The 16,844-nt window shown below is 36.9% G+C and overlaps 1 protein-coding gene across 1 annotated transcript in view; it reads right to left on the reverse strand.

Annotated features, from left to right (window-relative positions):
* The window catches only part of LOC150093129 (bolA-like protein 3), a 53,529-nt gene extending 42,566 nt beyond the window's left edge, over positions 1-10,963 (reverse strand). The window contains exon 1 of the mRNA XM_090413972.1: positions 10,849-10,963. Coding sequence (XP_090270098.1) covers positions 10,849-10,929 — 81 coding nt within the window. The 5' untranslated portion in view covers positions 10,930-10,963. The remainder of the gene's footprint in view (positions 1-10,848) is intronic.
* Between the last annotated feature and the right edge of the window lie 5,881 nt (positions 10,964-16,844).

The following is a 16,844-nucleotide window of genomic DNA, read 5'->3' on the forward strand; positions in this document are numbered from 1 at the left end:
ATCGGGACATTGGTGAAAATGGAAGTTATGTCAAAGCTGACTAATAAATCTTGGTCGTAATGTTTTTAATTTTGTTTATGAAATATGTGTATTTTTTATGTAGAAAGGGGGGGGGGGATGACCTACCAATTCCTTGAGTGTGGCTGCTAATTTTTTGGCTAAGTGGTAATTTGGGCTGTAGATTCCTTCAACAATTGGACATAGTGGTGTGTATTTTTGGCAGGCCATAAATTCTGGGCGAGCGGGCATAATGAGGCATAATGAGATTTTTTAGTTGTTTCTTCTGGTCATGTGTTACCGGATTCAATTAATTCGGTTGTTTTCTTTTTGATGCATTTCGTGGAGTTGTAGTTTACCATTTGGTAGGTGTTGTGGTCAGATACCAAATGGTTCATTTTTTCTATGTAAGTTCGAAGTCTGATCTAAAACAACAGTGGCATTCCCTTAATCTGCTTTTGTGATCATAATTGTCCTGGTTATTTTATTAGGGATTTGAGGGCCAGTTTTTCTGTTTTGTTTAGGTTGCTGCTTAGTTTGTTGTTTGAATTTCGTATACAAGATGTTTCCATATGTTTCCAGCTAGATTGGAGGGAAGGGATCTTAAACCTCTCTCGAAATGATATCAAGTTTGTTTACTGACCTCAGCGCAATGACGTAATTTAGATCTTTCTCCAGCAGCGAGAGTTCACCTTGAGTGAGATTGTTTTGTTGAAAACCATGCCATAGTCCAATGGTGGTTGGTTGCTCTTAACTTTGTTTGGGTGCGATTGGCTGCTCCTTGTGATGTCAGTTTGTGATTGGCTGCTCCTTTCGTTATGGCGTCCTGATTGTCTTGTGCTTTCATGTTGTTTTAGTGCTTGAAACTTCATTATTAATTTTTCCTTGTTTTTGAGTGATAGGTGCTTGCCCGAGTCTCCTGTGTTCCTGTCTAAAATATCCCAAATTTCTGGATTAACGTAGCTGGATAGCTCTAATTTTAGTTGTAAAACATTGGCTTGGGTAGATGATTATAGGAAGATAGTTATGACTTGACTGTGAGAGGCTATATACTACACACTGACAGCCTTTTGGTAGATTACTAAGATATAACATCCTACTCAAAGCCTTGCAGCCCCTCATAGAGAATCACAATTTTATCTACTCATTCCTGAATTCTCTTCTTGACCAATTTTTCCAGTACTTTTACCACCACTCCTAAGATACTAATTGGTCTATAATTTGCTACCACAGACTTAGATCCTCCTTTATGAAGGAATTATTTGTCCTCCTTCCACTCTATTAAGACTAAAGAGCTCAGGCAAATCGAACAGCCTAGTCAAAGGCATTGCCAGTTCCCCTGCAGATTCTTATAAAGCACAAGCCAATATCCCATCCAATCCCAAAGCTGTATTTGCATTCAGATTCTGCAATATACTAAAAATACCTCCAATTCTTCGACCTCTGTTCTCATCACACACTGCACCCCTTAATAACAATATCTTCACTTTTTAAAATAACTTTCAGGTTTACACATGTGACAAAAATTATATAAATTTTATTCAACAAACTCCAATATATTTCATCCAATGTTTACATGGACATTGTCAGGGAGACAGAAAGTTAACTACATTCAAAAAACACAAGTAGCAATAGTGAGTCATAAATTGTGTATATTAGGCTCATGTCTCGGTTGCAGCTTAAGTATAAGATATTGCACTATTTGGGGTCCAAAGGAACAACTGTAGAAAGTTGATAGATAAAAATTATTTAAAATAATTACTAATTGAAAAACTTACGAACAACTAATAGTGATCACTTTCCAAAATTTGGATGTTGGTATGCAGTCGGATCGATTTGGATTCAGATGATTTTGTAGCATTTCAAGGAAAAGATGACTGCATTTGAACTTGCTGAAATGAAGAATGAAAATGATCACTCAAAAATTTTGTTTGCCTCCATTACTTCTCTACTATCTAGACTCGTTAAAGTTATCTTTCCATAGTCATTCTTCCTCCTACCTGTCACATAATGAAAAAACTTATTGGGATTTCCTTTTGCATGTTTGGCTAATTTCTTCTCATAACATGAATTTTTTTGCCTTCTTTACCATCCTGGTCACCTTTCTCCTTATCAACTCTCCACGACATTTTCTTTGTTTGCAACTTATGCTTAATGATACTTTCATCCATTTAACTCCTATCCAATTCACCTCCTGACCTTGGGTATCTTCTTCTTCTTCAACCTTTTGGTTCTGTTCACTGCTGGACGAATGTCTCCCCATGGTTTTCAGATCACTTGGTTTTCTGCCTCTCCCATCCATCTCACTCCTGTAATTCGTTCCCAATTCATCCCTCCAACTTCTTCTCGGTCTTGCTCCATCCATTGGTCTTCACTCTGTTGTTTTTCTAGTCCATCCCCCATCACTGCATCTGGCAATATGGCCAGCCCATCTCCACTTAGCCTGTTTAATGTATTTTACAGTATCCATCACACCTGTTTGAGATCTTATCTAGGTATTTGTCTTCCTATCTCTTGATGTTATTTTTAGCATACTTCTCTACATGCGATGTTGTGTTGTTTTCAGCTTTTTATTTAGGGCTTCTGTTTCTCCTCCATATAATAGGACAGGAATGGTCAGGATAGGTCCATGTTTCTCCTCCATATGATAGGACAGGAAGTATGCACTGGTCAAAAGCTTTCCTTTTTAGACTCATAGGGATGTCACTTCTGAATATGTCTCTCATTTTCCCATAAGCCATCCATCCAAGGTGAATTCTTTGTTCAGTCTCTTTTCTTTGGCAGTCCTCAAAGGATAACAATTGGCCCAAATATACATATGAAACAACTTGTTCTATTTCATGGTTTTCAACTTTGACAGTTCTATGGTTTATGTATTTATTCATCATTATTGTTTTTTCTCTATTTCTTTTTAATCCAAATACTCTGGAGGCTTCATTTAGCTGATTTAGCCTTTCTTCCAGATCTTCAAGATTATCTGCTATTAGGATAACATCATCTGCAAATTTCAGATGATGCAGCCTTTCTTCATTTATGTTTATTCCTTTTGTTTCCCAATCAAGGCTTCTAAAGACTTCCTCTAGTGCAGCTGTAAATAATTTGGGAGATATGGTGTCGCCTTGCCGGATGCCTTTTTGTATTGGAAACTTTTCACTGTTTTTATATAATTTAATTCCAGAAGTTGCATTATTGTAAATATCTTTGAGTGTGTCAATATATGGTTTCTCAGTTCCCTGAGTTTCAAGTGCTTTTAGTGTTGCAGATGTTTTAACTGAATCAAATGCTTTTTCGTAGTCTAAAGGTTTATTGTATTCAATTGATTTTTCAGTGAGTTGTCTTAATGTGTGAATATGGTCCAAAGTATTGTAATTCTTCCTAAATCCAGCTTGTTCACAGGACTGCATTCCCTCTAGTTTAGATTTTATTCTGTTACTTATAATTTTTGTGAAGACTGTATATATGGTGGGGGAAAAGGCTTATAGGTCTGTAGTTTTTAATTTCTTTCTTATTGCATTTTTTAAAAATTAATATTAAAGTGAATTGGCATTTATTTTTAGTTTTAGGCATTTAGTAAAGAGTTTAGTCATGTTTGATGACAGGGCTTCCTCCCAGTTTTAAGAAGTCTACCATAATTCCATCTTCTCTTGGGGCCTTCCAATTCTTCATTTCCCGCAGTGTCATTTCTACTTCACCTTGTAAGATCTCATGGGTATCGTATTCTTCTTCATTTGAGTTATCCATAGACTGATTCTTGGATATCTCGATCTTTGTCTTCATAGAGTTCAGTATAAAATTCCTGAATTCTTTTGATTATTGCATCTCTATTTTTTTAAGTTCATCATTTTTTTTCCTCTTACAGCAGTTATTTCCTTTGTCATCATCATCATATTCCTGACATGTACCCTCAAGGGGTGTACAGGATATGATAGTATTACATGAAAAATTTACATCATTACTAACTTCCTATCTACAATTTTTCTCCAAATCAGTCTGTTACTTGTCAAGACTCCAACATTATCAGATCTTATATTTCTATCGTCTAAGACATGTTGTACCGTATCAATCCACCTATATCTTGGTCTTCCTCCGGGTCATTTTCCTGTCAACCTGGCAGACAACACTTGTTTCGCTAATCTTTCCTCACCCATTCTGTTTTAAGTGACCATACCACCTGAGATTACTCTGCTAATGCATTCCTGGATGCCGACAATGTCAAGTTCATTCTTAATATCCTCATTTTTAATATGATATTGCCATTGATGCCATCTGCTCATGCCTCTAATCTTTCTCAGGACTCTCATATCTGCGGTCTCTAGTCTTAAATCAAGTGTTTTACTTCTGACCCACCTCTCAGATCCATAAGTTAAAACTGGTGTGAACACTGTCTTGTATACAGCTAATTTAGTGTTCCGACTAATTTCTCTCTTATTCCATATGAATATATTCAGTTGACTTCCTACCATACCAGCTTTATTGATTCTGTTGTCTATTTCCATATTTAATTTACCATCTTCACTAAAAATCGTGCCTAAGTAGCTGAAATGTTTTACTTGTTCCACAGGTTCCCCTTTCACAACACAGTTGATATTTTCAACAATTCAACCTCTTTTCATTGTCTTGGTCTTTTTAATGCTGACCTTCATACCATATCTATTACAACAGTTATTCAGTTTAGTCAGGGAATCTTGCAAACTTGTAGTGGATTTATTTAGAAGTATAACATCATCTGCATAAAGCAAAGAGCTGACATTAACATCTCCAATTCTTTAATACCACTTTCCTTCATAATATGATCCATATAGATAATGAATAACAGAGGGGATAATGTACATCCTTGTCTCACACCAGATTTAACATTAAATCATCTTACTGCTGACTTACAACTCAAATAAAGACCAAGTATTGCTTGATATAATGCCCCATTGACACCATATGTAGCGTATTGAATACCTTCTCTCTTGGCACCTTGTCATATGCCTTTTCCTGATCGACAAAACTTAAATACAGATCTTTGTTATATTCCCATGACTTCTCAACTATCTGTTGTAAAGTGAAAATCTCATCCTGATAGCCTCTATTTGGCCTGAATCCAGCTTGTTCTTCACCAAGCTTCTCTTCTACAATCCTTCTCAACCGTTTCTCAAGTATACTTGCATATATCTTACCAGGAACAGTCAGTAATGAAATGGCTCTGTAATTTTCACATTCAGTTTTATTTCCCTTTTTATATATGGGTACTATTAGAGCTCTACTCCAATCATCGGGAATTCGTCCCTCTATCCAGGCTTTCTGAACTATGCTGTGCAGCCACTGTAAGACTTTTATACCACCATACTTCAGCATTTCTGGTCGAATATCATCTACTCCTGCTGCCTTTCCACATTTCAAGACTTTGATGGCTTTTTCTACTTAAAATATGGATATGTATTCCTGACTATGCCTGTTGAGTGTTTTTTTACCACTGTGCTATCACTGCTTGTTTCATTTAGCAATTTTTCAAAGTAATTACTCCATACTTCAAGGATATCTTTTTCTCCTGTTTTCATGTCATAAAGATCTCTAGCTGACATTTTCATGTCAGTTAGAGATCTTTATGATCTCTAACTCTTTTTACAGCACTCGTTCCTCCATCTCTAAGCTTCTTCAACAACCTCCAGAATATCTTAACACCTTTTTGATATTTATTTTCTATGTTCTTGCCAAAGTCCTTCCATGACTTTTGTTTAGCTAGTTTTACACAGTGTTTTGCTTTCTTACATTTGTCTCTGTATTCTCGAATAGCAAAAGCTGGCTTATTTGCCAGGAACTTTTGATATGCTTTCTTCTTTTCCTTCACTGCCTCTTTAACTTCCTGTGTCCACCATGGAGTTCTGATTTATCTATCTTTGCAGACAACCTCCACTTCTACCTTAGTAGAACCTTCTGTGGGACCATAGGCACAAATAAGTCTTGTTGTCTAGTTCCCCATTCTCATATTTGCCCACATCACTCTACTTGAGACTGACTGCCATTCAAGAAGATTAGTCTCGTATTTTGTGTTGAATACTATGGCTACTCCTTCTTTTCCTTGATTGTCACTGCCTGAATATAACATTTTGTATTTATTGCTCAGAAAGATCTCACCAGTTTTGGTCTTTTTTGTTTCAGTCACCCCTATTATGTCGATCTGGTACTTATCTAATTCCTCAGCTAGCTCCATTTCTTTGCCATTCAGGCTTCTTATGTTGATAGTACCGATCTTTAACTCTGGTGATGTTGAGTTGGGGTTTGTTTTCAGATTTGTTCCAGTAGCTGACTTTTTGCTGTTCGCCCTGGTTCCCTGGCGAAAACAACGGGGGCCTTGTTTAACCGGGCGACGCCCCAGCTGGCATGAAATTTTGTCATGTTGTTACATAATTTTGTATATTGGTTTAATCAATAAGAATACAATTTGGTCGGCTAAATCCCAAATTGCCAGCCATCCTCGTTCGTTCAGTATCCAAGTAGATACCCAATAGGGTGCACCATGAGAAGGTGAGGATTGGACATTAGGTCAGAAGCCCTGGTCGGTTCTCCGCATTCCTTTAAAGGCTATGTGGAGGTCTCCTCTCAGTTATACAGCTTTGTCCCTTAAGCACCCCAATTTTTTATCAGTTCACAATTTTTTGCTCTTACAGCAGCTATTTCCTTTGTTCCAACTGATAATGTTTGTCTTAGACCCTTCATATTACTATTGTTTTCTATTGTTTCTTTAATTTTCCTAGTATTATATGATCTAAGTTCATGTTTCATCCTTTTATATATAGTTTTACAAATATCTGTATATTCTATTTTATTGGTGTCATTCAAATCTCTTTTCATGTCTCTTCTTTTCTTCATCAGATCTAAGGTTTCCTGTCTTAGTTTTTCCTCTCCTTGGTGCCTTTTTTACACCTCGTATTTCTAGTGCACAATTCAAGATAGATTTTGTTAATATTTCATTAGCATCATCAATGGTAGTAGCTGTGTTTAACTTTTTTAGTTCATTTTTTAGTGATTCTCTATAATAGCTTTTATTGTGGTAGAGGTTTTGTAAATTCACTAAATTGGACTTTTTTCTTATGAGCTTATTCCGTTCCCATTTTTTGTTGAGCCATACTTTTGCCCTTACTAGTCTGTGGTCACTTCCTGTGTTAAATCTATTAAGCAGTTCGGTATTATTTATTATATATCTTCTGTTGGAGACGATGAAGTCTATTTCATTATAAGTTTGTTCATTTTGGCTTCTCCAAGTCCATTTTCAGTTGATTTTCTTCTTGAAAAAGCTGTTCATAATAAAGAGGTTATTTTCTTCTGCAAATTCAATAAGTCTTTCTCCGCTTTCATTCCTCTGTCCAAATCCAAATTTACCGATGGAGTTCAGATGGTCATCTCTGCTTCCAATTTTGGCATTAAAATCACCCAATATAAATATGTAGAATTATTGAATGTGGATTCTAATGTTTCATAGAAATCGTCTATCTCTTTATCTGGATGGTCCATAGTTTGGGGCATATACTTGTATAATTTTCAGTTGGTATCTTTTATTTATGTAAAGACTTAGTTCAGTTATTCTTGATGTTATTTTATTCACAAACAGGACATTGTCCTTGATTGTTTTATTTATTAGTAATCCTACACCACCAGTTGAGTTTCTGTCACATTCACAGTGGTAGAGTAGATGACCATCTTTAATCGTATGAGAGTTTCTTCTTTCCTTCTCATCTCTGAAAGGCCCACAACGTCCCATTTTATATGTTCCAATTCCTTCATCAGTTCTTCCAATCTATCATCATCTCATAGAGATCTGCAGTGATATGTTCCTACTAATATCCTTCTATCATTGTGCACTGTAGGCGGACTCATTGTAGCTAGTGGAGACTAGCATATTTTTCAACCCAGACCCTCTGCCTAAGACCAGGACGCGTCCCTTTTTATGCTGGGTGACGGACAAGCCAGTATATAATTTTCCTATTTTATTCATTCATTCATGGGGAGATATTTGGCCTTATAGCACCACGCTGGCCAGACGGGTTGGTGTCTCACAATAGTGCATAAGATGAAATGACACAGCAAAATAGGAAAGATTCCCCACTAGCTCTCGAATACTCTAATGCACTGGGGGCAAGGAGCAAGAAGAGAAGAAAGAAGCAAGGAAGGAAGAGGAGGGACCAGGGGACCAGTATACAGATAATACAACAGATGTATATTACGTGAAGTAAGGGATGGTCCAACATCAGGTACCTCGGGTTTGACATGCCCGTACTCACTAAAGCCCTTGAGTTTACGGGGAAAAAGAGCCCTTGAGACCTCAGGTATGAGGTGTGATATTGCTTCCTCGAGATACCTCTTGACTATCCCTAATGCACTGTGAACATCTTTATGCAGATCTTTATGCCATGGAATTGCTTCAAGCTTCATTCCTAAGCATAATCACCTGCCTTGTAGTTCCACATATATGTATATATATATATATACACACACACACACAGTAAAACCCCGAAGTTACGCGGTAGGTGAGACCAACAAAAAGCACACAAGTCGAATTCGCGTAGGTATAATTTTGCATGTAATGTATATATACAAACATACAATTGGGACCAAAGGTTTACAAAAACACCTATATTTTTTAAGAAATATAATCATAATTGTAGTTTTTCGTACATAAAAAAATAAAGTTATTTTGATGTCAATGGTTTCATAAAATCTAATAGATTCGTTTGACGGCATGATGTCTTTTTCTTGTCACGCAAAATTTCTTCATAGCAAGCTAATGATTTTTTTATTCCTTGCCCTGTGGCTACAATTCGTTCCTCGTTAGAATCTATGTCCTCCAAAATCTGTAAACTTTTCTTTTATGATTGTCATTACTGTGGATTCCTGTAGATCGAACTTCTTTGCTAGCTCACAAATTTTCATTCCACCTTCAAAATCCTTAATAATGTTGAGTTTTGTTTCCAAAGTCAATGCTTTTCTTTTCTTGTAAGCTGTAGAAGAATCGGACTTGCTTCTTTTCGACGATATTATTATTTTTTATTAAAATTTTTATCAAGAACATAATATTAAACAATTGCAAGGTTTGTAGACTATAAAATTCGTGTATTATGGACCTACCTTAGTTATGGACACATTTTCTCATCCTTTAAAAAGATCCAACACTCTCATACCATGAGTCCCCTCCGTCACATTCTGCTTCAAGCAATTATCTCTCAGTGAGTGTCTAAATTCTATTTCCTTCCTGTCACATGATCATTCCTCCTTCAAATCTATATTTCCAAAGTTGAAGTCCCCCCCCATAATAATTATTCACTTGCACTCATCTGCTGATGCCATCTTCCCTGGCATCCCCAACCTATAGCAGCAACCAATTTTATATTTTGTCCTATTTGCTTCAATCTCACACCAGACCAACTCAAAAGAACTAAGAACTTCCATCTGCATGACCTGACTCCTATAGGATCTTAGCTGCAATTCATCTCATCGGTAGTACCTTGTTCCCTGTCCTGTCTACTCTTTCCTCCCTGCAAATACTAAATTCATCATATTCTATCACTGCATCTGCATCATCTGTTAGCCAAGTCTCTCAATTGCCTGTAAAGTTTGGTGAGGCTGCACTAATCAAAAACTCTTCCTCTTGTTTCTGATACTTCCGACATCAGTATATAAAAATTGGAACATCCCTGTAGGCCCACAACCACCTTTATTTCCTGAACTGACTGCCCTATTCAATATTATTGCTTGCAAGATTAGATTCTGCATTTGTTGGTCATTCTCGCATTCACTCTTCTGTATCTGCTCTAATTTTAGTTTTCCTGATTTTGCACACGCACTCAGTGAGCAAAACTCTCTTTTCTAACTTTTCCAGTCTATATTTTTACAATTAAAATCCCCTATGATTGCTCTCCTCTTACTAAAAAGAGAAATTTGCCTAAATTGTTTATTCAAGTTCCTTATCATCATGCCTCAGGCCTGCAAAAGCATCCTGCTAAATCTCATCCTGTTTTCCACTTGAACCATAACTGACTCAAAAGCAGTCCTAATTTCCACCTCTGCCTGCATCTCCACCTTTAGTATGATCAAGTCTGATATCAATGGTTCTCTCTTCTATCTTTATTCCCATTTTGATTATTCTCATCCAATCATTTCACTTACACCAATGATTTTTGGACAACAAATCAGGGAAACAAATTCTTCTCCCCCTTATTTTTTATACTCCTGGCATTTACAAACATAGTAATTCAGTTTTGGTTTATAACAATTCCACCCTATTTTACTTCTTAACTCTTCTATACCAAACCACAATCCTTTCCTTTTATCACAACCTATTCTGTTCTCCACAGAACAAAGATATTAACAGGGCTTTCAGAATTTGGAAAGAATATTACTATCGATAATCATTTAAATCACAAAAATTAAATATACTTTACTTGAAATTTTAAAATTAAAATTCGTGTATTTAGATTATTTTTTTACTTGTAAAATGCATGATGTTCTGTAGCATTAATTTGTAAAAAGAATGAAGGATGGAACTAAAAAACTCAGAAACATGTGATATCTTCAACGCAAATTGTGAAATTATATAAAAATTGGCAAAAGAGCCTAAGAGACTTCGATACAATTTCACTTAAATTAACCATTCATGTCAACAGTCAATAAACGTGAAATCAATATAAGTGAATTACTTTCTAGTATAGCGTAACCTTTCGAGTTTTCCTAATTAAACAACCACACACGTGTCACAGTAGAAAATTATACTCGTTTTAAGTGAATCTGTTTTGTATTATAATGGCAATTACATTTTCTTAATGTTTGTCCTGACCATTACATAGAAATCAAGACAAACAAAATACAAACCTGTGAACGACACAAACACCTACGATAAATTGGCAACATTACTGTACGATACCGGTATAGAAAGTATACCGTAGACCACATGCTAATAACTGCTATCGCTAGTGCCGCGACATAAATAAATATTAAATTATCATAAATATAGAAGAATAAAGCCTAAAGGATTTTATTTAGAAAGAATAATAAATATCCAAGCAGACATTAGTTTACGCATTGGTTTAACGACAGGATATGAGGAAACATTTAGAAAAAATAAATAAGGAAACATACAAATTTCATGCTATAGTTTCTTTTTCTTTCTTTTGTATTTTCTAAATGCCTTTCTATTTCTATATCCCAGAATCTCTGTACATCAGTAGCTATAGACGAAGCCTTCAGTTGGAAAGAATTCCGTTAGAATATCGTTTAAAACTCAAAGAACTTTAATCAAGTCTAAGAAACTTGCCTAGCCTGGCCAAGTGGTCAGCGTATCTGCTCTCCAGCCAAGAGTCTGCAAGCTCAAATCCCGCCATGGGCATGGATGCTTGTGATTGCCTGTGGAAATACTACGGGTGGTGGTTGGTGGAGTCAGCTGGTGGATTGGGTGGTGGAGACAGAGTTGTAGAGCAGGTGCTCTCCTTCGATGAGTCTTTGGACTCCCTGGAGGTGTCAAATAATAATAATAAACTGTCGTATTCTATAATTATTATTTGTAGTAAAGTAGCATAGCTGCCACAAACCACTGACATTGAAACGTTTTAATGTCTACCCATCGCGAACCCATTGAAAAGGACCCTGGTCTAAATTTGTGCAAGGAAAATAAGTGACACTGACCACATATTTACCAAACTGAATTTCTAATGAGCGTTAGAAATTTGTTTCGCTAACGGGGCGAATGTTGGACTTGAAATTCACGCTTGCTCTTGTTATCATTCAGGGAGTGAGAGATGTGATTGAAGTCTGATTAGCAGAATAAGGAATTACTGCCCGTTTAAAAATATATATTTAGAAATTTATGTACATTTAATCATCCAAATACAACATTTATTTTACAAATGATATTCAATCTTTTTCAATTTAGCTACTTGAATACAAATTCTAACCTACAGTTCTTCGTTATAAACTGGTGAATAACATCATCATAAAAAGTTGGTTGTAACTTAATTTTCTCAAGCAACATGCACACTTGTAAAGGCTGGCTGAAGCCCACTGGCTAGAGCTACTTTGACTGCATATGGCTTGTGTTTAAGACGACGTGAAGGGAGCGGAAATGGCTATGCACACGCATGAAATCACAGTGATGTAGCGAGGACCTGGAAGCTCCGACAACCGAGCAAGCCAAGGTAGCTTTGACTAGACGAGCAAGCCAAGGTAGCTTTGACTAGATAAGCAAGCATCGGCCTTTGATACATAACGCAAAGCTCAATTATCCACGTAAGCTTAAGACGTGTTCTGTCTACAAAAATAAAAGTCTAATTGGAATGCTTATAAATGCATGCATTTATTAACAAATAAATATTACTTTTTTCTCAAGTAATGAGCTTATGCAGCAAGCACGGAGAATTCATCCCTGTTCGCTAAGGTAGGAGATGAATTTCATTGCGATGTGATACCACAACCCACTTATTAATAGTCTGAAGTGGCTTGAAAAAGGCCAATGCTTGATCTTTGAGCAAGGCTTCTACATTATCTAATTCTTAACCCCCCCACACACACACACAGTACTAATGTACTGTAGCCCTATTTAACTTTTTTTTGGCTGAAGGCAGATATCTTCCATTGTGGCCAATCCAGAAGAGCTGGCCCAAGACTATCACATATTTTAAATGGCATCCAGTAAAGAGAAGCAGACAAGTGCACAAGTCTCTGGTGCAGGTAAGATAATGCATAAGTGCATGTGGCTCTAGCTGGTGTCCCAAAAATTAAGGCCAATTCAAGGGCACCAATCAATGAGGGAGGGTCCCCAGAACACTCTAGCAGCTCAGACTCCTCCCTCTCAGGGAAAAGTGTAAGTACAACCCAGATTGTGACTCTAATCCTAACTCAATGTATATTATTGTCTGAAGCAATGTGGATTCCACAGCCGATTTTTTGGGGGTTTATGGGGGGGGGGGGAAAGAGAAGAATCCTGCTTGCCTGTGCTAGAGATTGAGTAATTCGGAAATTGGTCAAAAAAGAAAAAAAGCCTAGAAAACTTTTTTCTACTCAGTGAGTAGAACGGTCTTTCTTCGGGCAGCCTACGACTATGGGTGCTAACGTCATTTCCACAGGGATATACATGCCTAAAAAAAAGGAACTGCAACAAGATGCAAACCTGTGCTATTCCCTCAGAGGCTTTGATTGATGAAATACCACTCCTGGTGAAAATTGGGAGAAGTCAAAGTGACAGAAGTCTGGTAGTGAGGTCTAGGAGGCAGGCCACCTTCATTTTGGCTTGTAATCAACTAGGAGAAATTCATCTTACTTGACCCAAAAGAAATTTTATCGCTTGCAAGATGACCTAGACAAACGTATTAATTACAGCAGTATGATATACTGCTGTAATTAATACGTGTTATATCCTGTGATCATAGATGCACATTGGAAGTGTTTTTGATACTGTTGTGTTGAAGTGAGATTAATCGCAGAATAATATTTGGTGGTTGAATGTTTTGGATCTATGGCAGAAGTAAATAAAGCTATTAGGCCAGTGTATAATATCTGTTAATTGCATGTATTTTCTGGAAGGTTTTCCTGTTGTTAGAGATGAAGTGCTTCATTTTCTGGGGGGTAAAAACCTTGCTAAGTCACTTTCAGATGAAAAGCCATAATAATGGTTCTTTATATCCTAGACGGGATTCGAGCCCAAATCTTTCCAAATAACGGGTATCATCGACCAATCGAACTACAGGAGCTTCAACAGATCACAATGTATTGATGTAATCGACAACTGAATTAATATCACTTTCCACATAATTCCCATTAGTGGAACATTACCTTGGATGGAAGCTATTTGCATAGGTAGCCGAAGACTCCACTGGACCATTGTAATAATGATTTTCATTCAGCCGCATCTCGTTAAGTGCACACGCTGATAAAATATGAATGCCAGAGAATGTTTCGTCGTCTAGCAATTAAGAGGGGAGAAAAACTATTCTGAATACACCTTGGATGAAATGTCTTTGATTATCACCAACTAGTTCGATTTTGACCAATCCAAAGTACGCTGATCTATGAACATTCTTTGGATTGTCATGGATTTGGGATTGATAGAGCCCGAAATAAATGCATAATCGAGTTACCCATGGTGACGCATTTATATATATATATATATATATATATATATGTGTGTGTGTATATATATATATATATATATATATATATATATATATATATATATGGGAGATGTCAGAGGACCATTAAAGATTTAAGTTTCCTTGTCGGGTGAATCTCGTTTCTATATATGCCATGCAGACAGTAGGTGGAAAATTAGGGGAAAATCTGTTTTTTTCTATCATGGCCCACAAGAAACATATAGGAGGAGGTAGCGTTATGGTATGCAGGAAGTATTGTTGGTAAGTTCTTGGAGAAATGATATGCATAGACATACTAAGAAAGCTAAAAAAGAAGTCATATATTATGGCTGTAGAGCTCTTATAGGTGTGTTATTATTATTATTATGATTTTAACGGTGTCTCCATGGAGTCAAAGACTCATCGCGGGAGACCCGACATTGACACACTAACCATTATTTGCACAATACCTGTCATACCACTCCTTAAATTTATTCACAATCACATCTGGCAAAGAATTCCACCCATTCACAACCCTCCAAGTAAAAAATCTAGTCCTAACACCCTTGTTAACCACACTCTTACACAATCTCCAGGGATGGCTCCTCGTTCTCTCACTTCCCGCACTGGTCTTAAAAATATCATCAGTATCAATCCTGTAAAATACATTTAACAATTTAAATACCTCTATCATATCTGCTCTCCTACATCTATCAGCTAGTTTTTGGAGCCTACAGATCATCAATCTATCCTCATAGGGAACATCCCACAGACCTGCAACAATCTTTGTAACCTGCCTCTGAATCTTCTCCAGTACTTCCGCATCACCAAGCAATCCTGGAGACCAGATCTGTGCACAATAGTCCAAATGTGGCCTTATTAATGCCTTATAGAGTAGAACAATAACCTCCCTATCGCAGCTTATTAGTGTGTTCCTCAACAACCATGTAATTTGATGTGATTTTTGGGGAATCTTTGCAATATGTCCTTTAAACTTAAGTTCTCTGTCCAGAATAACGTCTCTTCTCTCTAAAGAATCTTGTCTCATCAACTTCTTGCAGTTCAGTTCCTTTAATATAGTAAACAGCATGCGATGTCATCCTCCCGAAGTGCATCACCTTACACTTAGCCACTTTGAACTGAGAGCCATTTACCTTAGTCCATACCGTCAGCCTATTTAAGTCATCCTGTAAGATATTTACATCGTTTAAATTGATTATCGCTCTTCCCAATTTTGAATCATCAGAGAACAAGAGGATATTTCCATTCAAGTTATTTCCAATATCATTGATGCACAAATTAAACAATAGAGGACCAAGCACTGAGCCCTGAGGTACACCACTAGTCACTTGACTTTTCTTGGACTCAGCTCCTCCGTAAACCACGCTATGATATCTGTCACCAGCCATCCTTTAATCCAAATCACCATCCTCGGATCTATACCCATTTGCTCAAATTTATGTAACAGAGTTCCATGTGGAATCCTGTCAAAAGCCTTTGCAAAGTCAAGCAGTATCACTGAGTAAGGATTTGTTTTATCCAACTCCGCTGTTACTTTATTATAGAAAGTAAGCAAATTACTTCGGCAAGACCAACCCTTCACAAAACCATGTTGCCCTTTATAAAGTATCATATTGCTGTCCACCCAGTCCTGAATTCTAATTTTTACTAATTTCTCCAAAATCTTAACCACCACTCCAAATATAGGTCTATAATTTGCAACCTGTCTTAGAGCCTCCCTTGTGCAATGGAACTATTTTCCACCATTTCCACGCTATTGGCACTTTACCAGAACTGAGGCTTAAATTAAACATCCTAGTTAGAGGATTTGCTAATTCTCTTGCACATTCTCGTAACACATGGTCCGATATGCCATCTAACCCAATGGCAGTGTTAGCATTAAGGTTCTTTAATATATTAAGCACCTGAATTTCGTCTATGTCTAGACTCTCATCAGCCAATGGAATATTTGACACTGCACTATCACTACCAAGATGGTACACTTTTGCGAAATGATCACTAAGCAAATCATCTATTTGATTAGCTTCTGTAATTTCCCTACCATCAACACTTCTTAAAGTAATCTTTCCATGGATATTCTTCCTTTTACTAGCCACATAGCGAAAGAACTCTTTAGGGTGTCTTTTGGATTCATCGGCTAGCTTTCTCTCATAATTAGCTTTGACTTTCCTTACCATGCAGGTTACTCTCTTTGCCTGTACCTTGTATTGCTCATTGGAACGCTCATCACCTTTTTCTTTATACGTCCTCCACAACCTTTTCTTTATCTTCAACTCCTGTTTAATAGTATTATTCATCCATTTTACTCCTACTTCATTTTTCCTTCTGACTCTGGGAATATAGTCTGATACAGCTTTCTTCAAAGCTGAGAAGTACTGAAAGCTGACTTCTCAGCTTGTCATAATCACCAGCCTTGTAATTCCACACATACCCATTCTTAATAGAATATTCAGCACATCTTACAATCTCCCAGGTCAAGACCACATGATTGCTTTCCCCAAGTGCAGACATTGTAACTAAATTACTTATTGATATGTTCTCCGATGTTATGACCAAATCTAACACTCTAGATTATCTTGTCCCTTCCACCCCATGCTGTCTCAGGTAATTATCTCTTAACAAGTGTATAAACTCCATTTCCTTTGTTCCTTGTGACCATTCCTTCCTCCAATCTATGTCCCCAAAGTTAAAATCCCATTAATAATTACTTGACCTTCACTCATCGTG

The sequence above is a fragment of the Typopeltis vanoorti genome, chromosome 24 (genome assembly GCF_054136105.1).
Source record: "Typopeltis vanoorti isolate ZY-2024b chromosome 24, IOZ_Tvanoo_1.0, whole genome shotgun sequence".
Classification (NCBI taxonomy): domain Eukaryota; kingdom Metazoa; phylum Arthropoda; class Arachnida; order Uropygi; family Thelyphonidae; genus Typopeltis; species Typopeltis vanoorti.